The sequence below is a fragment of the Fusarium pseudograminearum genome, chromosome 2 (genome assembly GCF_000303195.2).
Source record: "Fusarium pseudograminearum CS3096 chromosome 2, whole genome shotgun sequence".
NCBI lineage: Eukaryota > Fungi > Ascomycota > Sordariomycetes > Hypocreales > Nectriaceae > Fusarium > Fusarium pseudograminearum.
This window is the reverse complement of record NC_031952.1, coordinates 564,839-585,973: the sequence shown is the minus strand read 5'-3', so window position 1 is coordinate 585,973 and position 21,135 is coordinate 564,839. Positions and strand designations below refer to the sequence as shown.

General features: G+C 47.5%; 8 protein-coding genes across 8 annotated transcripts, besides 1 other annotated feature; 1 reads left to right on the top strand and 7 right to left on the bottom strand.

The window, feature by feature from the left end:
- Positions 1–600: 600 nt before the first annotated feature.
- On the bottom strand, positions 601–1,920 carry FPSE_10868 (uncharacterized protein; the record flags this gene model as incomplete). Its single annotated transcript, XM_009263985.1, has 1 exon — positions 601–1,920. The coding sequence occupies one exon, from the start codon at positions 1,918–1,920 to the stop codon at positions 601–603; it is 1,320 nt and encodes a 439-aa protein (XP_009262260.1).
- A 777-nt stretch (positions 1,921–2,697) lies between these two features.
- On the bottom strand, positions 2,698–3,507 carry FPSE_10867 (uncharacterized protein; the record flags this gene model as incomplete). Its single annotated transcript, XM_009263984.1, has 1 exon — positions 2,698–3,507. The coding sequence occupies one exon, from the start codon at positions 3,505–3,507 to the stop codon at positions 2,698–2,700; it is 810 nt and encodes a 269-aa protein (XP_009262259.1).
- An 828-nt stretch (positions 3,508–4,335) lies between these two features.
- FPSE_10866 (uncharacterized protein) lies at positions 4,336–6,576 on the bottom strand (the record flags this gene model as incomplete). Its single annotated transcript, XM_009263983.1, has 3 exons — positions 4,336–4,617; positions 4,664–5,381; positions 5,450–6,576. 3 exons carry the CDS (start codon positions 6,574–6,576, stop codon positions 4,336–4,338), a joined length of 2,127 nt encoding a protein of 708 aa, XP_009262258.1.
- A 278-nt stretch (positions 6,577–6,854) lies between these two features.
- On the bottom strand, positions 6,855–7,339 carry FPSE_10865 (uncharacterized protein; the record flags this gene model as incomplete). The annotated part of the gene is made up of 2 exons (XM_009263982.1): positions 6,855–7,171; positions 7,228–7,339. The coding sequence occupies 2 exons, from the start codon at positions 7,337–7,339 to the stop codon at positions 6,855–6,857; spliced, it is 429 nt and encodes a 142-aa protein (XP_009262257.1).
- Positions 7,340–8,380: 1,041 nt separating this feature from the next.
- FPSE_10864 (uncharacterized protein) lies at positions 8,381–9,730 on the bottom strand (the record flags this gene model as incomplete). Its single annotated transcript, XM_009263981.1, has 1 exon — positions 8,381–9,730. The coding sequence occupies one exon, from the start codon at positions 9,728–9,730 to the stop codon at positions 8,381–8,383; it is 1,350 nt and encodes a 449-aa protein (XP_009262256.1).
- A 732-nt stretch (positions 9,731–10,462) lies between these two features.
- Positions 10,463–10,504: a repeat region.
- A 1,375-nt stretch (positions 10,505–11,879) lies between these two features.
- On the bottom strand, positions 11,880–13,328 carry FPSE_10863 (uncharacterized protein; the record flags this gene model as incomplete). The annotated part of the gene is made up of 4 exons (XM_009263980.1): positions 11,880–12,389; positions 12,446–12,480; positions 12,545–13,048; positions 13,100–13,328. 4 exons carry the CDS (start codon positions 13,326–13,328, stop codon positions 11,880–11,882), a joined length of 1,278 nt encoding a protein of 425 aa, XP_009262255.1.
- Positions 13,329–16,925: 3,597 nt separating this feature from the next.
- On the bottom strand, positions 16,926–17,891 carry FPSE_10862 (uncharacterized protein; the record flags this gene model as incomplete). The annotated part of the gene is made up of 1 exon (XM_009263979.1): positions 16,926–17,891. The coding sequence occupies one exon, from the start codon at positions 17,889–17,891 to the stop codon at positions 16,926–16,928; it is 966 nt and encodes a 321-aa protein (XP_009262254.1).
- Positions 17,892–18,289: 398 nt separating this feature from the next.
- Positions 18,290–21,109, top strand: FPSE_10861 (uncharacterized protein; the record flags this gene model as incomplete). The annotated part of the gene is made up of 1 exon (XM_009263978.1): positions 18,290–21,109. One exon carries the CDS (start codon positions 18,290–18,292, stop codon positions 21,107–21,109), a length of 2,820 nt encoding a protein of 939 aa, XP_009262253.1.
- Between the last annotated feature and the right edge of the window lie 26 nt (positions 21,110–21,135).

The following is a 21,135-nucleotide window of genomic DNA, read 5'->3' as shown; positions in this document are numbered from 1 at the left end:
AACCTTATATTAGGGCATGGCAAGGCAAAAAAAAAAAGGTCCTGTGTGAGCATTGGAGTCATAATGCTCGAAAAAGTGAAATTGAAGATGGAAACCTTATCCAATTCCCACATCTGTAGAAGGATAAGGTACGCATGACAATGGCCATTGCCTTCAATCTTGAGCATCGCCCATGGTGGGTGTTGCGTTGCTGGCAAATATCAAGGTTAGCAAGATAAAAGGAGTGGCGGAAGTTAATGGAACGTCAAAGAACCACAATGATGATCACATGAGATGAAATTACTCAAAGAGAAAACTAGGACACATGACAGCCTACGGTAAACATAAAGCTTAGTTACCAAGTCATAAGAGACGAACTTTAGTACATAGGTTTAGGTTACTTGCAAGATTCTAGACGTAGACAAATAGTCAGTGTTTACAGACTTACCGATCTACTCAATTATATAAAACTACAAACCCACCTTGTTCATTCCAATCTAGGTGTACCATACATGCAAATACCCAAACAGTCTCGTCGTGCAAGAGACACTCCTCCTAGCTTCCCTCTGTAGTCAATCCAACTTCTCGGGGTGGGACAGATATGACTTACCATGTGTACTTTCATGTGAGGCCTGCATTTAGCAATCGCCTCTTTCTCCCCTCTTCACGGCCCAATCGTTTTCGTCTCTTTTCTCTTGCGAACAAGGAGTCCCTGAACCAGTCTGCGTCAACACAACTTGTCTTGATGAAATAGTCTGTTGGGAAGTTTGGTCGTTCGACGCTATCTTGCGGGTAGAGGCGACTGTCGTCGAAGAAGATCCAAGCCCGTTGTCGGCCAATGTCAAGTGCGAGCTCGCAGCGGTTGTGTAAAGAAAGCTCCTTGTACATGCCGGAAAAGGAATCTGCTGGTCTGTTTTCGTAATTTGATGTGAAGATGCTGTCAGCGACCCAATAGAGATAATTCTGCTCACGAATCCAGACGTTTTGCAACCGAGTCATGAGGGCCTCCCTGTCATCCGCCTTGCTCACATCGTAACGAAGAAAATCGACGAGACGGTCGAGGCCAAGAGCTGCAAAACTGTTCGCATGTTCGGGGAATTTGCCACCGTTAAGTCCGGGTCCAAAAAGCTGATCGAATTTATGTGCGTAGGCGTCTGGGTCGAAATGAAATTGGTCTGGTATTTCATCCTCGGTTCCCAACAAAGCCCCGGTTGGACGAGTCGGAAGTTGGGTGTCAGAGCACTGGGCAAAGAGTGCACCATAGAGAGAACAGCAATATTCATGAACACATTGGATGGCTTCTGATTCTGCCTTGTTGATCCTTCGTTCAATGGTCTCCCAATACCTCTTAAGAAAGTGGTCGCTGGCCTTGCATGATAACTCATACCTTAGAAAAGCTTTGACAACCCGTTTCATTTCAAGGGAACTGAGGCTTGTGATGTCTAATCGCGGCGTTATTTGAACACCTTTAAATAAAGAGTGTCCATTGATTGATGGCTGGTGAATCGACGGCAGGCAATGATACTCGCGGGGCGGGAAGGGGGCAGTAGCTTTGGTGATGTAATCCTCGGCTAAGAAAATCATTCGGCTGGTCAATTCGCTCAGCTGACTGGCCAGGTGTTTGGACTTATTCTTGAATGGGTTGGGAAGCCGATAGTTTAACCAGAGACGAAGAACTGCACCCGCGCTCGATCGAGTATTATCATTGGCTTCAAAGAGATCTGGAAGCAGAATAATTGCCATGGCATCTTGCATCATGTCTTTGTCGAAATCAAGGACACGTTGTACAATGTATTGCTTATATGCAAGAAATTGTTCAAGCATGATTGGGGAGGCTTGAATTAGCTGCAATATGGGTAGTATGCAGTTAGTCGAGACGAGGATGCGGACACGGAGCTCCGCGGGTAGCTTGTCAAAAGGGTCTGATCCAGAGGATGACATCTCGTCAGTCGTTGTTCGTGTTGCTGACAATAGTAAACTTTATTAGTCGTTGTTTGCGTTGACCAGAAGAGGAAAAAGAGAAGTGAAGAGGGGTCAGCACGTATTTATATACGACAATGTGGGCATCATCATGTGATTCATATTTTTAAGCTTTAGTGGCCATATAAAGTTCCGGCCACAAACAAGACGTGTTCCTCACACAAGACAGCTTTGAAGATAAGCTTTGTTATATAGACTACTGTATCAAGGCGTGTGGCCTTGGCTAGAGTCATTGCTATCCGACAAGGAACTCCTGATAAAGAGACTGGATAGACCTACCAACAAAACCTACTTTGCAAATTAATAACCAAGGATAAAGATGGCCCAGACCAATCAAGTCTGGTAAAATATTACCTTGGGAAATTAACCCCAAAAACCTTGACACGAGTCAATGAGGGAAAGTACATGTGTGCATGCCCTCGTGGTATTCAGCCAGTATCCTGGTGATGAGTCCAAGACATCCCAAAACATCAGATCTCCTCAACATCCAATCGTGGTTCTCCACCACCTCGCAAAGCCAGTGGGCAGGTTACAACGAAACATGCCTCAAGGATAGTTCTGGACAATACTGCAATTGTATGGCATCCCTGATATATCTATGCTTTGACTCTCACTAACAGGGTATGTCACAGATGTTATCAGCAAGTTTACAAGCGTCTCTGACTACACAAATATTCCGCGAGAAAAGATGTGCTCGACATGCTACGGTAAACGGATTATGATGATAGACCTCTAAAACTAGGGAAGCGGTGACCACTCCATTCCCTCAAACCCTAATGACGGCGGGTCGCCAAAGTAAAGAGCTCCTGGATATTCCCGATCTTTCCTGTGTGTCAACACATGGCTTCGTATCATGTTCCGCGTAAACCAATATTGAATCAAATCGTCAGATCCACGCACACGTACACGAATCGCCTCGTCAGGACTACCCTCCACGTCCACCATCTTGACCCAATATGAGGAGCTGTAAACATCACAGCCGTGAGGAAAACCTTTAGGCGCAGTAGCAAGCTGAAAGAGCGTCTCGGCATCGAGCATGATGCACGCAACGTATCTTGTATTCCCAACGTTCGACCTGCCCCCCTTGGATGCAATCCAGGTCTTGAAATATTCGCGCACCGTAGCGAAAGAGGCGTTTTCCAGACTCTGATCCTCCATAACGTCATTCTCATAGCGGCGTACAAATTCCTCGTTCGGGCGCGTGTCAACCTCGACAGGGATATCTTTATATCGAAAGTCCGTTTCTTTACCCAGGGTAATTCGGGACTTGAGACCCTCGACTTCGCTTTCAGCCCAGTGCTGGGCGATATTGTTTATGATCTCAAGAGCATGCTCGAATTTCTGGTCCGATCCAGGGCCGTAGGCGGTGCGTATAATAGCAAAGCCCCATTTCTTAGGTTTGTGGCCGTGTCTGAGACTCAACGTTGTGTCTAGTCGACGGATAACGCTACGCGTGGATCGAGGATCTCCTTCAAAGCGAGCTACTCGGAAATCGTCATCATAGAACCAGGAAGGATAGTCCTCCTCATCGATCACTGGTTGGGCCATAGTATATGGAAGTATTAGATATTAATATTTCCACAATGGTCAAGAAAAGAGGACAAGGACACGTTGAGAAAACGCCATTAGACAAGGCCAGTATATATCCACTCCTGATTAGGTAAGGGTAAAATTCTGTATAGAGATGGATTTAGCGGCGGTCGTCAAGCAGATATTATTCCAGTACCCCAGTAGTATAGACTTATATCCAAGATACCTCAAACCATCGAATCTCCTCAACATCCACTCGTGGCGTGGAACCACCTCGCACAGCTGTCAATTTCCTCTCCACGACCCTGCATCAAGCAAAGTGCGCAGTGAGAAAAGGTGTCATCCAAAGGACAACGATCGTTTCAACAGCGATAAACCGAAGAAGAAAAAGAAGAGCATCAAGAGCCAATCCTAAAACCATTAGTAGAGCCACACTGCATCATCACTGCGAAGAAAAGAAAAAGAAAAGGTTAGTAAGTAAGAGTCCCAAGTCGAAATGATAAATCGTCCAATTGTTGGGGCCGCTTGTGTTTTTTTTGTTTTGTGTTCCCCAGAGAGGCCGGTATGTACGCCAGCAAGAAAAAAAAAGACAAGATAACCACCGAAAGCTACCGGCTTCGCTTCCCTTTCCATATCATGACGGGGCGTTACTATACACATGATAAGAAAAAACGCGAAAGAAAACAATAAGAAATAAAAGACAACTGTGTGTCGCTGTCGCCACCCGTTCCGCGTAACATATCCATCTATATCCATGCTTCGTAACCATAAAGAAAACAACTCCAGCATGAAACAATGTGCACAACGAACGGGTATAAGGATTGAGACGGATGAGGATGTTCAAGACTAGCAGGGACCGATGAGTTTCTCATGAACATGACGAAGGTACTCCCGCTGCATTCGGAAGGAAGAGTAGTCGCCCTGGAGAATGACCTCGAGAATGTTGCCCTTGTTGGGATTGCGCGCAATGTCACTCATCCTGTCACGTAAGAGATTGAAGGCGTCCTTGAAGCGGTTCAGGATAGCTGGAGTGTTGGCTGAGCCACCGGAGATGTCGTTGGCGGGGTTGTTGGGATCAATGATGGAGAGACGGTCGTAGTTCTTGTATGTCAGACTGTGGACGGTGGACTGTAAAGGTTAGCACTGGTCGTGGTTGTTAAAAATGCAAACTGACCTTGCGAACGTATCCGACAGGTCTTGTAAGAGAAATGGCGTTGCGCTCGTGATGGAAGTCGTAGCCGTAAAGCTCAAAGAACTCAAGGAGCATTTCGCCGAGATGGTGTTCGGGCACCAGACTTCTACTCTGAACCTGTGGCATAAGCTGCAACATACTGACGACCAAGCAAATAACAGAGAAGCCACCGATTCCACCATTCACAGGTTCATTGAGACCGCGCATGAGAAGAAAGTGTTTGATCACGGTGACGAGGATGGGCATAGCAGGATACTGCTCCTTCCACTGCAAGAAAGTATCGATTGCGTTCACACCACCAAGGTTCTCGAATGAAACGTCGACCTTGAGACCGGTCTGCTTGTCAACAAATTTAACGAGCGGAATTCTAGCGTGGGCGATAACCTCGATAGAATGCTGCTCAGCAACTTGTTGAGCGACGAGGAACTTTTGGAACTTGTACAGCCAGCTCTTGGCGCCGAGGTATGTCGGGGGACCACCCCGCATGAAGCTTGCTGAGCAGACGACCAAGTCCATGTCTGCTGTTGGGAGGTACAGGCCGGACATGAACGAACCGAAAGGATGAACGGACGCGCTGGCAAAGTTACGTCCATCGCGGCGCATAGCCTTGCGGAGGTTCTCGACGAGGTTGTCACGAATGCGCTGTTCAAAGTCGCGGGGTCTAACGTAGTCGTAAAAGTCCATAACTTCTTTGTGTAGTCTGCAGAGGTCAGCATTGTGGGTCGACGAGAAACTGTGACAAGCAGCATGCGAGGATAGCAAACTTACCGGAATCCCATGCTAGTAGTGGCAGTATGATCGACAGTGTCCCAAGGACAGGGATCCTCGGTGGCCTTGGGTTGCCAGCTGGGTAGCAGCGAACCCTTGGAGGGCTTTGTAGTGGCCTTCTTCAATTGCCCGTAATCGGGGGGCTTGATGATGTCGTCCGCAGTACGTTTGCGAGAGCCCAGGCCGTCGTTTGCCAGTCTTCGAGCCTCCATTATATCGTCATTAGGCGCCCGCGCCTTGTCGATATCGGCTCGTGGTCCAGAGGGTGCGTTCGGTGGAGGTGGCGGCGGTTGTTCGATGGTGGGAGGAGGACCACGGGGAGGAGGTGGTGGCGCATCTTTTTGTTCCTCTTCCTCCTCATCACTAGCCTCCTCATCCTCGTCCTCGGTAAAATCGAAGGAGATGAAATCCTCAGCTTCCGTGGAGGCAGCGAGCTTACCCGTCTGGTCCTCGAGACGGGCTTTTCGGATGAGCTTAACCATATCCTTCTTCTTGCGTGTGCTTTCATCGGGGCAGGGGAGAGCTGTGTATGGATCAGGGTTAGACCACTTAGGTGCCGCATCGCCTGATGCATCATCATCATCGTCATCATCGTTCGTAGTTCTGGCACGCTTCTTGGAAGGGCCTTCAGCCTCTGAGGAGGAAGAGATGTCCATATCGAGCTCGTCATCGTCAGACAGCTGGTCGACATCGCGGAACTTGGCAATACCATCTTCGCCTAGACGCTCCTCGGGCATGTTCTGTGTCGCGCCTGACACTAGAGCGCGCTCGGAGGGGTGAGGCGGGGGTTGCCAGCGCCTTCCTCCTCTACCACGACCACGGCCTCTACCACCATCGCGACGGGGACCTCTTCTATCGGACGGCGGGCCACGATAATCAGAAGGGAATTCCGGCATTCCAGCAGGCTTGTCCATACGAAATGTGAAATCGCCCTGGGGCACGCGCGGACGATACGAGTCGCCTCCCGAGTTTCGGAAGTCATCGCGAGGTGGCGGCGGTCGAGGTGGGAGATCATGCCTGTCGCCAGGTCGATAGGAATCCGAATTTTGGTATGGACGATCTCTGTTGTCGTTCCTCGCAGGGCGCGAGTTGCGCTGAGGTCTTGGTTTGTTGGGCTTGTTGCGCATCGTGAATTTTGGCTTTGTTAGGTCTTTGGGTGGGTGGGATGAAACGATGATGTCGCGAGAAAAAAGAACCTTTTTCGCGCTCGCTCACGCTAAACTTGATTGGGAGCATTGTGTTGTGTTAGTAAGCAGAGTTCATTCACTGATGTTGATGTGCGTGAGAGATGTAGGCAGATTATATTTGTATCTTTAATTGTGTAAACATGATGCAGGAGTGATTGCTTTTATTGATCAAGTTGTTATGCTATGTTGACGCTTGTTGTTGTGATGATTCACAACTCTCACGCTTTGGCTGCTGCATCAGCATCAATTGCCACCACCTCAATCTCAACCTTCATTTCAGGTACTCCCAATTGCGCGACACCAAGCTCAGTCCAAATGACCTTGTGGTTTGGCATCCATTTCTTGTAATTTTCGGCCATTCTCTGACCAACTTCTGGTGTGATCTCAGTGTGGTACGAATTGACTCGGTAGACTTGCTCCCAGCCTTTGCCACCGCCCGCTTTGAGAGCTGTGGCGACATTGTGGAATGCCTGGTCAATTTGCTCAAGCTGGGTTTCTGGGAACACAAGTTCGCCTTCCTTGAGCGTCCAGCCACCTAAGAATTAATTAGCACTTAGTCAATTTATTAATTACAGTAGTAGTAGAACTAACCTTGTCCACTGATCTCGATGCGATCGCCAACTCGGACGACTTGACTGTAGCCAAGCAGGTTGGTGAGGTACTCGCCCGCGCCTTCATATGTGGAATACTTGAGATGAGACATGTTTGTAGAATATGATCAGAGATTCGTATGAGTTTGAAATGAAGTTTGACAATGATGAATGGTGTTTTCTGATGAGCTCTGCCGACTCTATTATACCCAACAATTAATCCTGACGCAACAACCTAAGGCGAGAGCTTACATGCTGATGCTGACACTTCAAGCTGACATCAAGCGTCACAAGAAGCACAACTAAACAAATAACGTTATCCATAACGCTACGAATATTATTCAGCTCAATTGTTTCCAAATAATCCCTGTTGTTATCGGCTACTGTAGGTTTTGTCGAATGGATCAACAAGTATTACCCTCAAGCACAAGGTAGATCCTTTGACCGAGACACGCCAAGACGGTTCAACACAAGAACGAACATGACAAATCATACAGAGATCGGAGCAATTCCATCGAGGAACGACCCGCGCCAATGGGTAAGCTTAAATCGCCTTGTTCTCTCAGCTCCCCCGCCTCAATTCTCCAAAAGCCTTGTTGCGTCATTGAACATGTCGCCCATGAGCGTGTTCGCTTTAGTGGGCACTCGAAAAGTTGATCTCCAGGAATACAGTCCTGGGTTTATTGATAGTAATCAATTGGGCTTATCAGTCTTTCTAAGGGGCCAATTAAGGTTATATGCCTCAAGGCAGCACTGAAGCGCTATGACCTACTGGAAGCATAAGAGACAAAAACGATATGGCACTTTATGATCAGACTTAGGTTATTTATTTTCATATCCTAAAGCTTAGACTACTTACTCGATGGCGTAGATAGTAGTCTCTTCTGCAGCTCTTAGGCGCCCCCCAATCCACCCAATGTGCTGTGGTTGCTGCCAGGTAGGGTTTGGTACTACAGTCCAGCCTCTTGAACGAGAAACGGATGTTGTCATCAACAGCTAGATTTCCCAAAATAGAGCATGCCAAAGAGGATTTAACGAGCCTTGAATTCTCTAACTAAATGAGGGGAAACGGTGCGCTGTTTTGTTCAACCGAGCAGCTGTGCACGTGACCCAAGCTCGGCCAATCAGGTCGCGGCATTTGCTGACAGATGTTTTCATATCAAATAACGTGCATCCCAATCCTCGTCGATCAGCCCGTCATGCCAACGTTGTAATCGTCGCATCTTCCTCTGCTTTTCATGGCCGTACCGCTGCCATCTCGTTCGATTACGTCTTGACTCGAGGAAATCCTTGGGTGGAAAATTCGGTCGTTCAGTCGTCTCTTGAGGGTATAAACGGCTGTCATCGAAAAATACCCACGCCCGCTGACAAGCGATTTTACCACCGAGTGTATGCGGCTCCATAGTCGGCGACAACATTTCGTACATCAATGATTCGCAACCATCTTTGTAATCGTAATCGTCACTAGCATTGAAAAAGAGTCCAACTGTTAGCTCCCGACCGTTCCAGGGTTGCCGGCAATCGCTGTTCCAGAGAGATTTCAATTCGTCCCTAAGGGCTCTTATCTCGTTTGCATTGGACATGTCGTGGCGAAGAAACTCGGTGAGACGATCAGGCCCAAGAAGTGCAAAACCAAGACAGAATTTGTGGTATCCGTAAGGGCTATCGTGATAGGCGAACTTGATTCCTTTCGCATAGACTTCACCGTCGAAATAAAAGTCATCCGGATATAGTAGCCCAGGTTCAGATGATGAAGTGACTGATGATATAGTTGGGAGCCAAGTATCAGTGAAATGGGCAAAGATTGCGCCGTATAGACTTCTGAAGTATTCGATGACACACGTGAGAGTTTGTTCTTGCGCTTTGCTGACTTTGCGTGGTGGTATGCCAGTGGGAACTTGGGCAAGGAAGTTGGCCTCGGACGTCAAGTAGTACATCAGAAACGCCTTCAACAACCTTCTCCTCTCCAACGTCGTGAGATTTGCAGAATCGAATCGCCGTGTCACCTTGGCACCTCTAAACGTAGAGTATGCCTCAGCCCACGGCTCTTTGATGTCTGGTAGACAAAGGTATTCTCGAGGAGGGAAGTACGCGGTGGCCTTAGTGATATAGTCCTCGAGATATATCATGATCCGACTATGTAAACTAATCAGTTTACCAGCGAGACGGTTGTCGTATTTCTTGAGAGGGTCCGGGAGTTGAGACTTTGACCATTTGCGAAGATGTACGCGTACAGCGGTTGCAGGACGCTCGTATATAAGTCCCTGGCTAGGAGAAGAAACGCGCGGGAACAGGACGATCGCCATGGCGTCTTGCATCATGTCTTCATCATAGTCGATAATCTTCTTTATGATGTACATTTTGCTTGCACAATATTGTGCAAGCATGACCGGGGAGGCTTGGATCAACTGTGAAATCATTGCCGTGTTGTTGATAGAAATGAGAACGTTGACACAAATCTCTGATGGTAGCTTGGAAAAGGGATCTAATCCGTAGTTTGCCATCTTGTCGGTTTTTAGTCTTTTTTTAGTCTTTCTTTAGTCTGTCTTTAGTCTTTCTTTAGTCTTTTTTTAGTCGTTATTTGCGTTATTGTGAAGAGTAAAGGTTTTCGGTTGTTGGTGGTGTTGATGTGAAGAGTAAAGATGAAATGAATAGGAACAAAGGTGACTATATATACTCGAATCCTCATGGGGCAAGCAAAGTAAAAAAAAATTTAATAGTCATTCCTCATGTCAAGGTTTAGGCAGGACAATATTACCAGCGAGTTTATGTTATGCATTACTGTCGTGAAACTGCGTTGGCAACATTAAGTTTCGGTCACAAATAAAAAGTGATCCTCTCACACAACATAAACTTTTTTATGAACAGTGCTGCCTTGAGGCATGCAATCTTGATTGGCCCCGCAGAAAGACTGACAATCCCGATTGACCGCTGTCAACAAACCCAGGACTATCGGCTTTGGTGATCATTATGTGTTGATCGCTGTCCCAAGTCTTAAGTCCTCCGCAGCATGTGTCAAGGAAATAGAAAGAGGCAGGCACGAGCATGAGTCCAGGATTACACAGTTTCGGCAGGTGTACCTTCTACGTTTTCACCTTAATGTCTCAACCTCTTCTCCCTGCCCCTCCCCAAGTCTGCTCTTTTTTTCTCATCATCTCCATCATCCATACCAAGATACGATGATTCCCAACGCCGAACTGGCAGCACAGCGATGAAGGATCACCACCATCTTATTCTTTTTATATTAAAAAATTAACTATTTGACAATTATAATTAATCACCACCGCTGCCGCCATCATGAACCCCGGAGAACTTGCGCACCTTGCTGCGATGGGCTACCAGCCCCTACCAACGTGACGTCCTGCGTCAAGGCATTCGGGACCGGGCCGATTCTCTCCAGGTTCCCACGCTGCACGTCTCGCCTGAGGCATACGCAAGTCGGCGTGGAGGCAATTACAGTTGGCCCGAGATGAGGGACATGGACCATAAGGGACGAAATCAGTAAGTCAATTTATGACATTTAGTTCAGGCCCTCAGGTTATTTATTTTATTTGCCAATTCTTGGTCACTAACCAGCACATCGCCTACTAGACTGCCATGATCTCCGCCGCCACGAGGCTCTCCACCCTGAATATCAGGCACCGACTCTCCCTGTCCCGGTTCGAAGACAGGTTGAATGACAGGTCCTGAAAAGGGCTCGTCAGTGGGATTCCAATGTCCCTGATCCTGTCGAGAAGGTAGGGGCAAGGAGAGAATCACAGCCGTCTTCTGAGGAAGTGGCCGTGGGGATATAAAGATCTTTACCAGCGACGCCGGCATGAACGATACGCCCGGCTAGTACGTGATGCCGCTACCAATTAGATATTGGCAGCAGATCTTTGGTTTCCTCTTCTGTAGGATCTGACGTTGTGATGATCCTCTCTTATTTGACTTTTGGAGCTGGCGGATCAATACACGGCTAAAGCTCGGCAAAGGTTTGGTGGTGCGCCACGCCCACACCCTACCTGGCAGCAACCACAGCACCTTGGTGGATTGGGGGGCGCCTAAGAGCTGGGAATAGGACCCAGGAGTGGCTGTCTTAGCGAGACAGCATGGCTATTTTGGCATAATGGAAACCTCATCTTCAGGGAAGGGCTAGTTTGGCAGAAGAAACTGCTATCTATGCCATCGAGTAAGTAGTCTAAGCTTTAGGATATAAAAATAAACAACCTAAGTCTGATTATAACCTAAATGCTATACCATTTTTGTCTCTTATGCTTCCAGTAGGTCATGGCGCTTCAGTGCTGCCTTGAGGCATGCAACCTTAATTGGCCCTTCAGAAAGACTGACAAGCCCGATTGATCACTGTCAATAAACCCAGGACTGTGTCTCTAGGTAGAGTCTGCGCTCTAGGGTATCCAGTTGCTGTATGATGAGGGACGACATCTTACACCTCAGCTATGGTGGACGCGACGGCCAGATCAATACGATGCAGAGGACGGAAATTCCCAGGAATAAATCTTGCTTTTGTTGGTTCTGTCTACTGTGCGGCCTGAAACTCAGACTTAGGCCTACCGCGCCATCCACAAATGGACCGATGCGCCATCCGAGTGACCACTGTCAAACCGTCCAATTTTCAGCCATACGACATCGCACCCCAAGTACATAGCAACCCTAGAAAAGGTTGCGCATCCGGTTGAGCCTTTCCTTCATCTCCCATTCAAACTCAAGTTCCTGACCAGAGCCCTGGGGGTTCAAAATTCCGACCGCACCAATGTTGACACGGGGACGGACCTGTCGAGTGTCAACGTCCATGACCGGCATGTCAGCAGGCAGCGAGTCTTCGGATGTTTGGTCGATCTGAGCGACTGATCGCAAGCCGTCAAAAGCTCCAGAAATGGTAGTCGGTTCCTCGTAAATCGAATAGAACGGGTAACCGCAATCGGCGTATGACTTGGCTGTAATTGGAGATCGAGGCGGCTTTTTGCCAGTCACCTGTTCGAAGCCGGCGCTGTTGAGAACTTGAACGTTAAACGTGACGGGAACCGACTTTTTCCAGTCGTTTTGCCTGAGGCCCTCGATACCTTGTTTAATTAATCCGCCGGCAGCGATATACATTTCAAGCTCGGTTGGGCCGGGACCGCCTCCACCGCGAAGTCGCTTTAACAACTGTACCCTTGAGTTCTATTGCAAAGACGCATTAGTTAACAGTCTAGTAGATGCACAGACAATGAACCTACATCCTCGATCTGATAATCGGCCAAGGTACGGAAAACTACTGTCTAGTAAGTTTCCACTATATCCAATGAACAGCTCCCCCTTGGAACGAAGCTAAATACCTTCAAGGTGTTTGCCGGCGTAGATAAGACGCATCTCATCCAACGTTAGTTTCTCGACAAGTTCAATGCGACGCATGAGTTGTTCAACAGTCTCTTGGCGAGATGTCGTGACGCGGTGTACCTTGCCCCCCCCCGTCACTATGTCGATTGTGATTATATCCCCTTCAGGTGGTTTCGAATCCAGTCGGGTGATCTCGAACTGAACTCCTCCAGCCTTCTCTGCGCCCGTCATCTGAGCCTCAATCGAGTGACCCGTTCCCACAGGCATGGCGACGAACTGGCGAATCTTTCCCGGCTCGACCGCAACACCATCTAGCCATCGCTGATCAGGAGTAACGATGTAATCCTGTACGCTCTTGCCTTGATGAATGAGATTCCGACGGCGAAGTGAAGTGCCAGCGTCCTCCACGCTAGGTTCGCCTGAAACGGCGTTGATGCCTCCCACGAAAACTTTGATGGCATAGAAACACTTTGACTTGAAATTGATCCACATTGCCTCTCTCTCTAGGTAGAATGCGTCAGCCAGCATCTTGGGCTATAGAAGGGCAAACATACGATACATTGGGATAAACAGTCCGCCCTTCTGCGCCATGCGCAACGGGAGAGTCTCAGCGTAGTCGTCTACTTTGTACAGAGGGAATGAGCCCGCGTCTGGGGGCAAGTAGTTGGTGTCATAATTGTCCGGGACACGAATGGTTCTTTTGAACGAAATCTCCAGGTCATCAATCTTGACTTTCTTGGTGACCTTGGTGACAGGCGACCACCGTGTTAGATGCTCCGACATCTTGAAGGACTGGCTGTTGTATCGCGAGTCTCAGTTGTATGGCGTCGGTGAGGTATGCTGCAGTGTCTGAAGAATAAAAGAGAAGAGGAAAAAGTTGTGCGGAGAAAAGAAATGATCAAAATGGCTGATTGAAGTGCGAGACCCTGATTCACATTTTCGCAAGTGACAGGCAGCTGGCAGAACTTCAGATTGCATCTGTGCACCACTGTGACTTACCGATCGGATCACTGCTGGACCAACCAGTTTCGACTCGCTATGCAGTTATCCTCCTCGCCGTCATTTCGATGAATGTTTTCTGTATCTGATTGTAGAGCGGTGACAATGCAACCGGCACCGTACATATTCGGTGCATCATAGACTGCTTTCACAAAGACGCGCAGAGGGAGAATGCCTGATTGTTGAAGTCGAGTTCCGAGGAATGGATGTTTGGCATTATAGTATGACGCTAGCCATTGTTTGTACTAAGTTATGGGCCAGATAAATCTGCGATGCAGTTTGAGATATGAATGCTATCAATGATATAAACACTCAATGGTAATCTTCCGAGATGCTGATTATGGTGGCGATGCAAATTGGCTCGGGCTTGATGATACTGCGTACAAGGCATTATCTTATCAATAGCATCGGCCGCGTGGCCTAATGGCTAAGGCGCTAGATTTCGGTTTTCATCTTCTGAATACTCTAGAGATTCCAGGTTCGACTCCTGGCGTGGTCGCTCTAAGATGAGAAATCCTCTTTTTGCCAATCCTCCAAGGTGGAGTGGGACTCTTGCTAGTGTCTTTTGCCACCATGGCTTGCCGCTGTAGCCCAAACAGACAATCCATTTTCTATACGACTTGCACTCTCCGTTTACAGTTTGGTCAATTGTTTTGACTGCGACGTTATTATTTTTATGTGCAAGAATCTATCATTGAGAATCCCTTCTATGGGCTTCAGATCATGGTTTAGGAAACTGTTACCCTCGCTGGAGATGGATTTTCGGGAAAAGTCCCAACCCGGATGTTGTTCATCTTCACAAAACCCAACCGCTGGAAAGTAATTGAATCACTGCGTCGTCCCAGTACCAAACCCTCGGTATAACCATCGGTAAGCTTACGTAGCCAAACAACCCAAGCCACACCATGAAACGAAGACACGTTATATAGATATTCCAACTGACTGCCGCTAGTAGCCCTTGTAACGCGACCGCTATGAACCGCAAGCAAAGTATCGTGTCGAAACATCACAGTGGACTCTTCAGGTACCTTGACATCGTCTCCCCATAAAATAGTATACCGGATCCAGTCGGGATGCCAGGGCGAAAGACCAACGCAGCTCAGCTGTACTTGGAAAATTGGCGCCTTGATCAATAGGTGGCCATAATCAACTCTTCCGAAAGGTGCGTATGCTGATGATAGTTGACATTCAGGCCTGAATATTTGTGGCTGGTAACCGGTCTGCATCTCTCGATGTCCTATATATTCAGGTCCGTCTACTCCAACACCAACAGGCAGCGAAGCCCAGGACCACGATGGCGCAGTCGGTTCCTCGAGTGCAAGAGAGCGAACTCGAGTTTGCCCAGTTTCAACAACCTTCCAGCATAGATCTGTATGTAGGCAGAAAGCCCAGATACCGGCCCGATACACGTTTCCGTAGAATTGAGAGAAGTAGGAAGCGATTCCGCCAAAGGCAGGTAGGTTGTCCTCTTGGAATGAAAGCGTTCGAAGTGTGTATTTCTTGATTAGACTTGTACAGACTTTCTTTATCGCGACTTGACGAGCACCTTCTGTAGAAGACCACCTTTCCAACTTGGTCAGCATGTTCCGTATGTTCCAATCGGATTGGTCGGGCTGGTAGTTCTCGTCTAGACACTTCATTACACCTTTGCACTCCCAGATTATATCGGAGGGTGTGAAATGAATGACTCGTTTTGAGAGGATAGCTTCCTGTAAAGACCAGCCACGGCTTTGTAGTAAGTCTTTTCCTCGTTTGTAGTAGTTTGATAACCCAGTGAGATATGCCTCGTGTGAGTAATGCTCTTGGATGATGTAGTTGACGGAGACTCCATCTTGGTCAACGGTAGAGTATGACATTGGCTGCCACCTTTCTTCAGCGTGACTCAGAAAGTGTGTATCGCTATCCCATGACCTTTCAACCGCGATGGTGAAGCACGCATTTGAGTAATACTGAGACATTTGCGAGGATTCATATTGCCAATCTTGACTATCGTCTTGGACGATGCATAGCGAGTCTATCCATATGTTGTATAATCCAAGCCGTTTGCAGAGTTATTGCATCTTGGAAGACAGCTGTGAGGTCTGAGATCGGTCTTGGCTCCCTGAATTGTGAAATGGTACTCTTCAGGTTTCTGACCGGATGCCGACCAACTGGTGCCCAGCAATGACTGAGAGCTGCATAAACATCCTCATCCAACAGAGAATTCTCTTGAAGGTATATTGTATCGTGCTCTAGGTCTATGCAAATAGTCCTTGTTGGTAGTTGCGTTTTGTGATAGGTACGACATCTGTGGTGACTAGTGCCCCTGGAAGAGCAAGCACGAATCTGATCCTTTATAAACTGAATGCTTTGCTGCGACTTTGAAGACCATTGCAAGCTACGGAGACTGCCACATTTCGCATAGTCTTGGTCTTTGGCCTTTATCTGTCAGTGATGAGACAATGCATAGAAAGGCAGCAACGTACCTCGTTATCCAGGTGGATGTCAACATATCTAAAAAAGAATGGATCCCCACGCTCAGCATCTGCTCCAATTGTTGGAGTACTTTGCGACGGCTCGCCCATTCGGTCGTACGAGCAGGGATATCTCCTTGTCGGTACCGAGTCCTCGATTTGTTGCATCAAAGTCTGGGTACTCTTCCACTAACGTGCTTTCAAGTCTGCCGTAGACTTTCCTCAGAAGGATGCACCGATGACAAGTTGTCGACAGGTCCTTGACTTCAACAACGTATCTCGTCTGCTGTTCCTCTGTCCGGTTGGAATCGAGGTCAGTCTCGTTGGGCTGGAAGTCATGACAGAAATTGCAAAGTAATGATGGATGATAGAACCCGGAAACAGCAATACTAGGAGTTCCCATTCTAGTCAGAATTGCACATTTGAGTTGTCAATAATTATGTAGTTGTTAGTTTGATGTTGTTGATAGCAGTCGATGATTTGTGCAAGCTGACTCCACTTGATTACGTGAGAGTCAAGTTAGAGACATGATTGGCGACAATTATGATACCCTGATAGAAGAGGTATCAGAACAATTATCCGCTGGAAGCATAAGAATGAAACCATTCGGTTAGGGGCTTATGCTTTTATGACCAGTACTATTTAGACTGTTTATGTTTCTATTATAAGACTTGGTAGGCTAATGCATATGCATGGCACATCATCTTTGACATTAAGTTACCATGGTGAATCTATATAACCCTACCGTACATTTCCATGATATTCATCGGGCTTAGCTTGCAGCTAAAGAGGGGTATAGGTAAGGTAAGTCTATGATCTGATATTTATTCCTTGACTAATCTAATTGTATGATTTATAGACTTGATAATTAATTGACGCTTGATAGTTAATAGCAATAATCATCATGGCTGACAGGTAGAGGCTTGCATTAGTTGCGTACTAAGCCCGATGAATATCGTGGAAATGGACGGCAATCATATCCCCTTTCGCAGTCATATTCGTAGTCATTAAAATCGTAGTAATCGTCGTCGTCATCGCCGTTGTCGGCACCAAAATCATCATCTCCATCCTCTTCTGACCGTGCGATAACCTCCAGCAGCAAGGCTTCCGCCGCCTCTGGCCTAGCATCCTCTATGCCATCGTCCTCCTCATAGCCTTGATTGAGAAGGCCATGAGCATGATCATATCGAATGTGCTCAATAAGTCCCAGGATCTGGCTCCTCTTAGCGTAACGTCCGTATGTTCTCCAATACTGTGCAGCTCGTTCCAAGTCCATAAGATACATACAGCCGTTTCTGGTAACACCCTCTTCGCATCTCCATACCATATGCAATATAGTATTGAGATACGTCCACCAAACATAACGTGCCTGTGGCCGGTAATCGTTTTGAAAGACGAGTTTTTGCCCGTCACGGGACCACCACGTTTTGAGAAGTTGGGATCCTTGGTGTGCAAAAAGCGAACGAATCCGTTTAGTCCGATCGCTAAGGACAATTACCTTGTAATTTTTGACCTCTAGCTTCTCCCATCCGCAGACCTCTATAGACTGGGACAGATTATTCCAGTTCCACCATGGTAATCTCTCGTTGAAGTCCACGTCAGGAACAATGGCCATATATCCACAGTGAAGGGCTTTCTCGATGAGAGGGTGCAGAAACAAACCATTGCTGGGTGAGAATAATTCTTCGCGAGCATCTCTGCCAAATATGGAGTTCATAAAATTTGCTTGTCGACTTGGGAATAGGTGTGACGCCTTTATCTGACCTGAATCTGGGCTGTGCCAGACGTGTAAAATAGGATCCCACAGATATCCTGGTGTTGGAGGGTCTGGGCAATATTGCTTGACCATTCGGGCCTCGAAGGCTTTTTGAAGCGAAGAAGTGTCTTTGTTCATGTTGACAGCGAGTTGAAGGAAGAAGAAAGTTTTGGTGACAGGATTTAAGGGACGAGGCAAAGGGCTTTATATATTACAATAAGGTTCAAGTGTGTGGGACCCTTTGCAACTTTTGCTTCTTATTAATGAAGTTTATCTCCATGGGGAACCACTGGATTCATCCAGGAGCAAAATAAATGACAAGGTCAATGCTAATTTACATGGACGTCTCCACCAGCCAATGTTCCTGATGCTCGTCCTGATAGCATCTCAGTAGCCAACCAATCGCCAAGTTTGACTGACTAATCAGCTGACCCTCAGCGCCAATAAGCTGACGAGTCCGGGATGTACGGAATTAGCCTTTTAACCTTGCATCCACCATGTCATGAACAATGAAACGCGTATAACACCTCAAAGTTATGCCCCGATTAATCGAGTCTATCAAAGATGGCATATGGGACTCTTCAGCGCGCTGTCAGCGATGGCTTGATACTGCCAACGGTCGAGGTGTCTTGAAATGCACTGTCGCCTACACCATCGCCAGTCTCGCGACATTTGTACCATTTCTCGCAAACTTTCTCGGTAAACCAGAGGGCAAACATGTTGTCGCTACAATTACGGTTTATTTTCATCCCGCTAGGTCGACTGGGTCGATGATTGAGGCTATTCTTATCGCCATTGTCGCTGTTGCTTATGCTGAGATTATTTCGGTATTATCCATGGTCACTTCAGTATTTTTCGGCTCTACGATGCATCTTGTGACGTTATCGCACGTCCTGGTCGTTGTGGTATTTATCGGCGGCGGATTTGGATTCATGGGGTGGGTGAAGCAAAGGATGCTGAATCCCCTCGTTAATGTCGGGACTACGCTTGCATCATTGGCTATCATCGGTGTCGTCACCAAGGAGAATCATGTCATGTCCAACGTCTTTTCGAATGAAAAGGTACTGCAGGTTTTCAAGATGCTGGTCATGGGTATCACGACCACAACGCTGGTCAATGTGTTTCTCTGGCGAACCTCAGCCCGCACATCACTGCGAGAAACCATGAACCGGGTTTCGATTCCCCTAGGAGACATGCTCTACATAATCACCAACAGCTTCGTCAGTGGATCGGAAGAAGGTCTTGTGTCGGATGGCTTCGTAGCCGCGTCTACGCACTACGCAAAATCCTACGCGCAGATGATGAAGGATATGCGAGAAGCCAAGTTTGAACATTACTTTCTTGGTCACGAAGCCATTTACGAGCATGAAAAGTCTGTTGCGCGATCTATGGAGACACTCTCGCAAGCTCTGGGTGGTTTAAGAAACGCAACCAATACGCAGCTCGAGCAGCTACGACATCCGAAGCTAATCAACTCCAATACCGATGGGACAAGCACTACGAATACAGCACGAGAGCTATTCGAGCAGTTCAATGAGTCTATTGCGATGTCGATGTCATCTGTGCGACAAAATCTCTGCCGAATTCTACATGAACCCCAATTTGGACAACCTCCCCACTATGAGATTAATGTCGATGAAGATCTGCGCCGCAACTTAATGGACTCGTTAGATACCTTCGATGAAGCTCGTTCTGACGCCCTGCAAGGTCTATACGACAGGATAGAACAGATGGCTTCTTCTGACTTTACAACACGAGCGAATCTGGAAGAAGTCGCCGCTGCATGTGGGCACTTCACATTCAGTGTCCAATCATTCGGAGAAGATGTGCTCCAGTATCTCGACGTTTTGGACGATCTGCAGTATGTTGTCCTGCACAAAAGTCGAGGTTGGAGGTGGCTTCTTTGGTGGAAGGGAAATGAGCAAGACCGCAACAAAGCTATCAGATTATTCGAGTCAGCTGAAGCAGATGTCTTGATGCGCAATAGACAGAGGTCTGTCAGTGTACTCAGTGGGACAAGCACCTCAGCTGCTGTCCCCATCCTCGTGGATGTTAGGACATGGTATCAGGCACCTGATCTGAACAAGATCCTTGCTTGGGTCTGGAGAAACATATCTACGCTTTTTAAGAAGATGGCGCGAGATGATATCCAGTTCGGGCTCAAAGTCGGTATTGGCGCGGCTCTTTGGGCCATGCTCGCGTTTCTAGAAGAGACAAGAGAGTTGTATAAAGAATGGCGCGGTGAATGGGGACTTTTGTCTTTCATCATTGTGTGCAGTTTCACGGTTGGCGCTTCCAACACCGTTAGTCTGGCCCGATTCATAGGAACTCTTTTTGGAGCGCTGTTGTCCATCATCAACTGGAAGATCAGTCACGGTTATGCCTTGGTTCTGATACCTCTTGGATGGTTAACGAGTTTCATAAATTTTTATCTGATCATCCAGTATGGGAAGGCTTCGTTTGGACGCATTAGTCTCCTCGCCTACAATGTCTCTACACTATATGCCTACAGAGTGAAGAGAAAGGCCGACGGAAACGACACAGCCGACGATGGAGTCTTTGATCAACCTGATATCCTCGAGATTGCTAAGCGTCGCGCTATTGCTGTCACGGCAGGTATCATCTGGGGTCTTGTCATTTGTCGCGTCATATGGCCCATCTCAGCGCGACGAAAGTTCAAAGAGAGTCTCTCTGTGCTACATCTACAGATGGGTCTCATTTGGAAACGAGGTCCTCTTACTGTTCTTTTCCGCAGTGAGGGGTCTCAAAGCTACCTCAAATCCGGTGAACAAGCTGCACTGCAGCGATACGCATCCAACTTGGACAGTCTGCGTGTCTCTGCCGCGTCAGAATTCGAGCTTCGTGGACCATTCCCCATGGACGTCTACGGTCGAGTCCTAAAAGGAACTATGCGTATCCTTGATGGCTTCTACAACATGAGTCTCGTAGCGTGTCGAAAGGGACATTTGACAGAAGGTGAAAAGGCCCTTCTAGAGTATACAGCTCGTGAACGCTCTATTCTGTGTGACCACATCTGCCAAGCATTTCAGGTCGTTGCTAGCTCTACTATGCTAGAGTATCCTTTCGCTGACGCGACACCAAGTATTGTGTCAGCACGCGAGAATCTACTAAATAAGATCTTTGAGTTTAGAAAGAATCATCAACGGCGATTGGTCGACGATGACACAAGTGTGAGCAGTGATTCAAGCGAGGTTTTGGTTGAAGAAAGGGACTATGCGCTGTTGTACGCTTATGCCCTTGTGACGGGACAAGTAGCTGATGAATTGAGGATGGTGGGGAAGGAGATTGGTAGCCTTTTTGGTGTTTTGGATGAAGATACAAGGCTTTTGCAATAGAAACATTTACATATTACGTTGCGCTT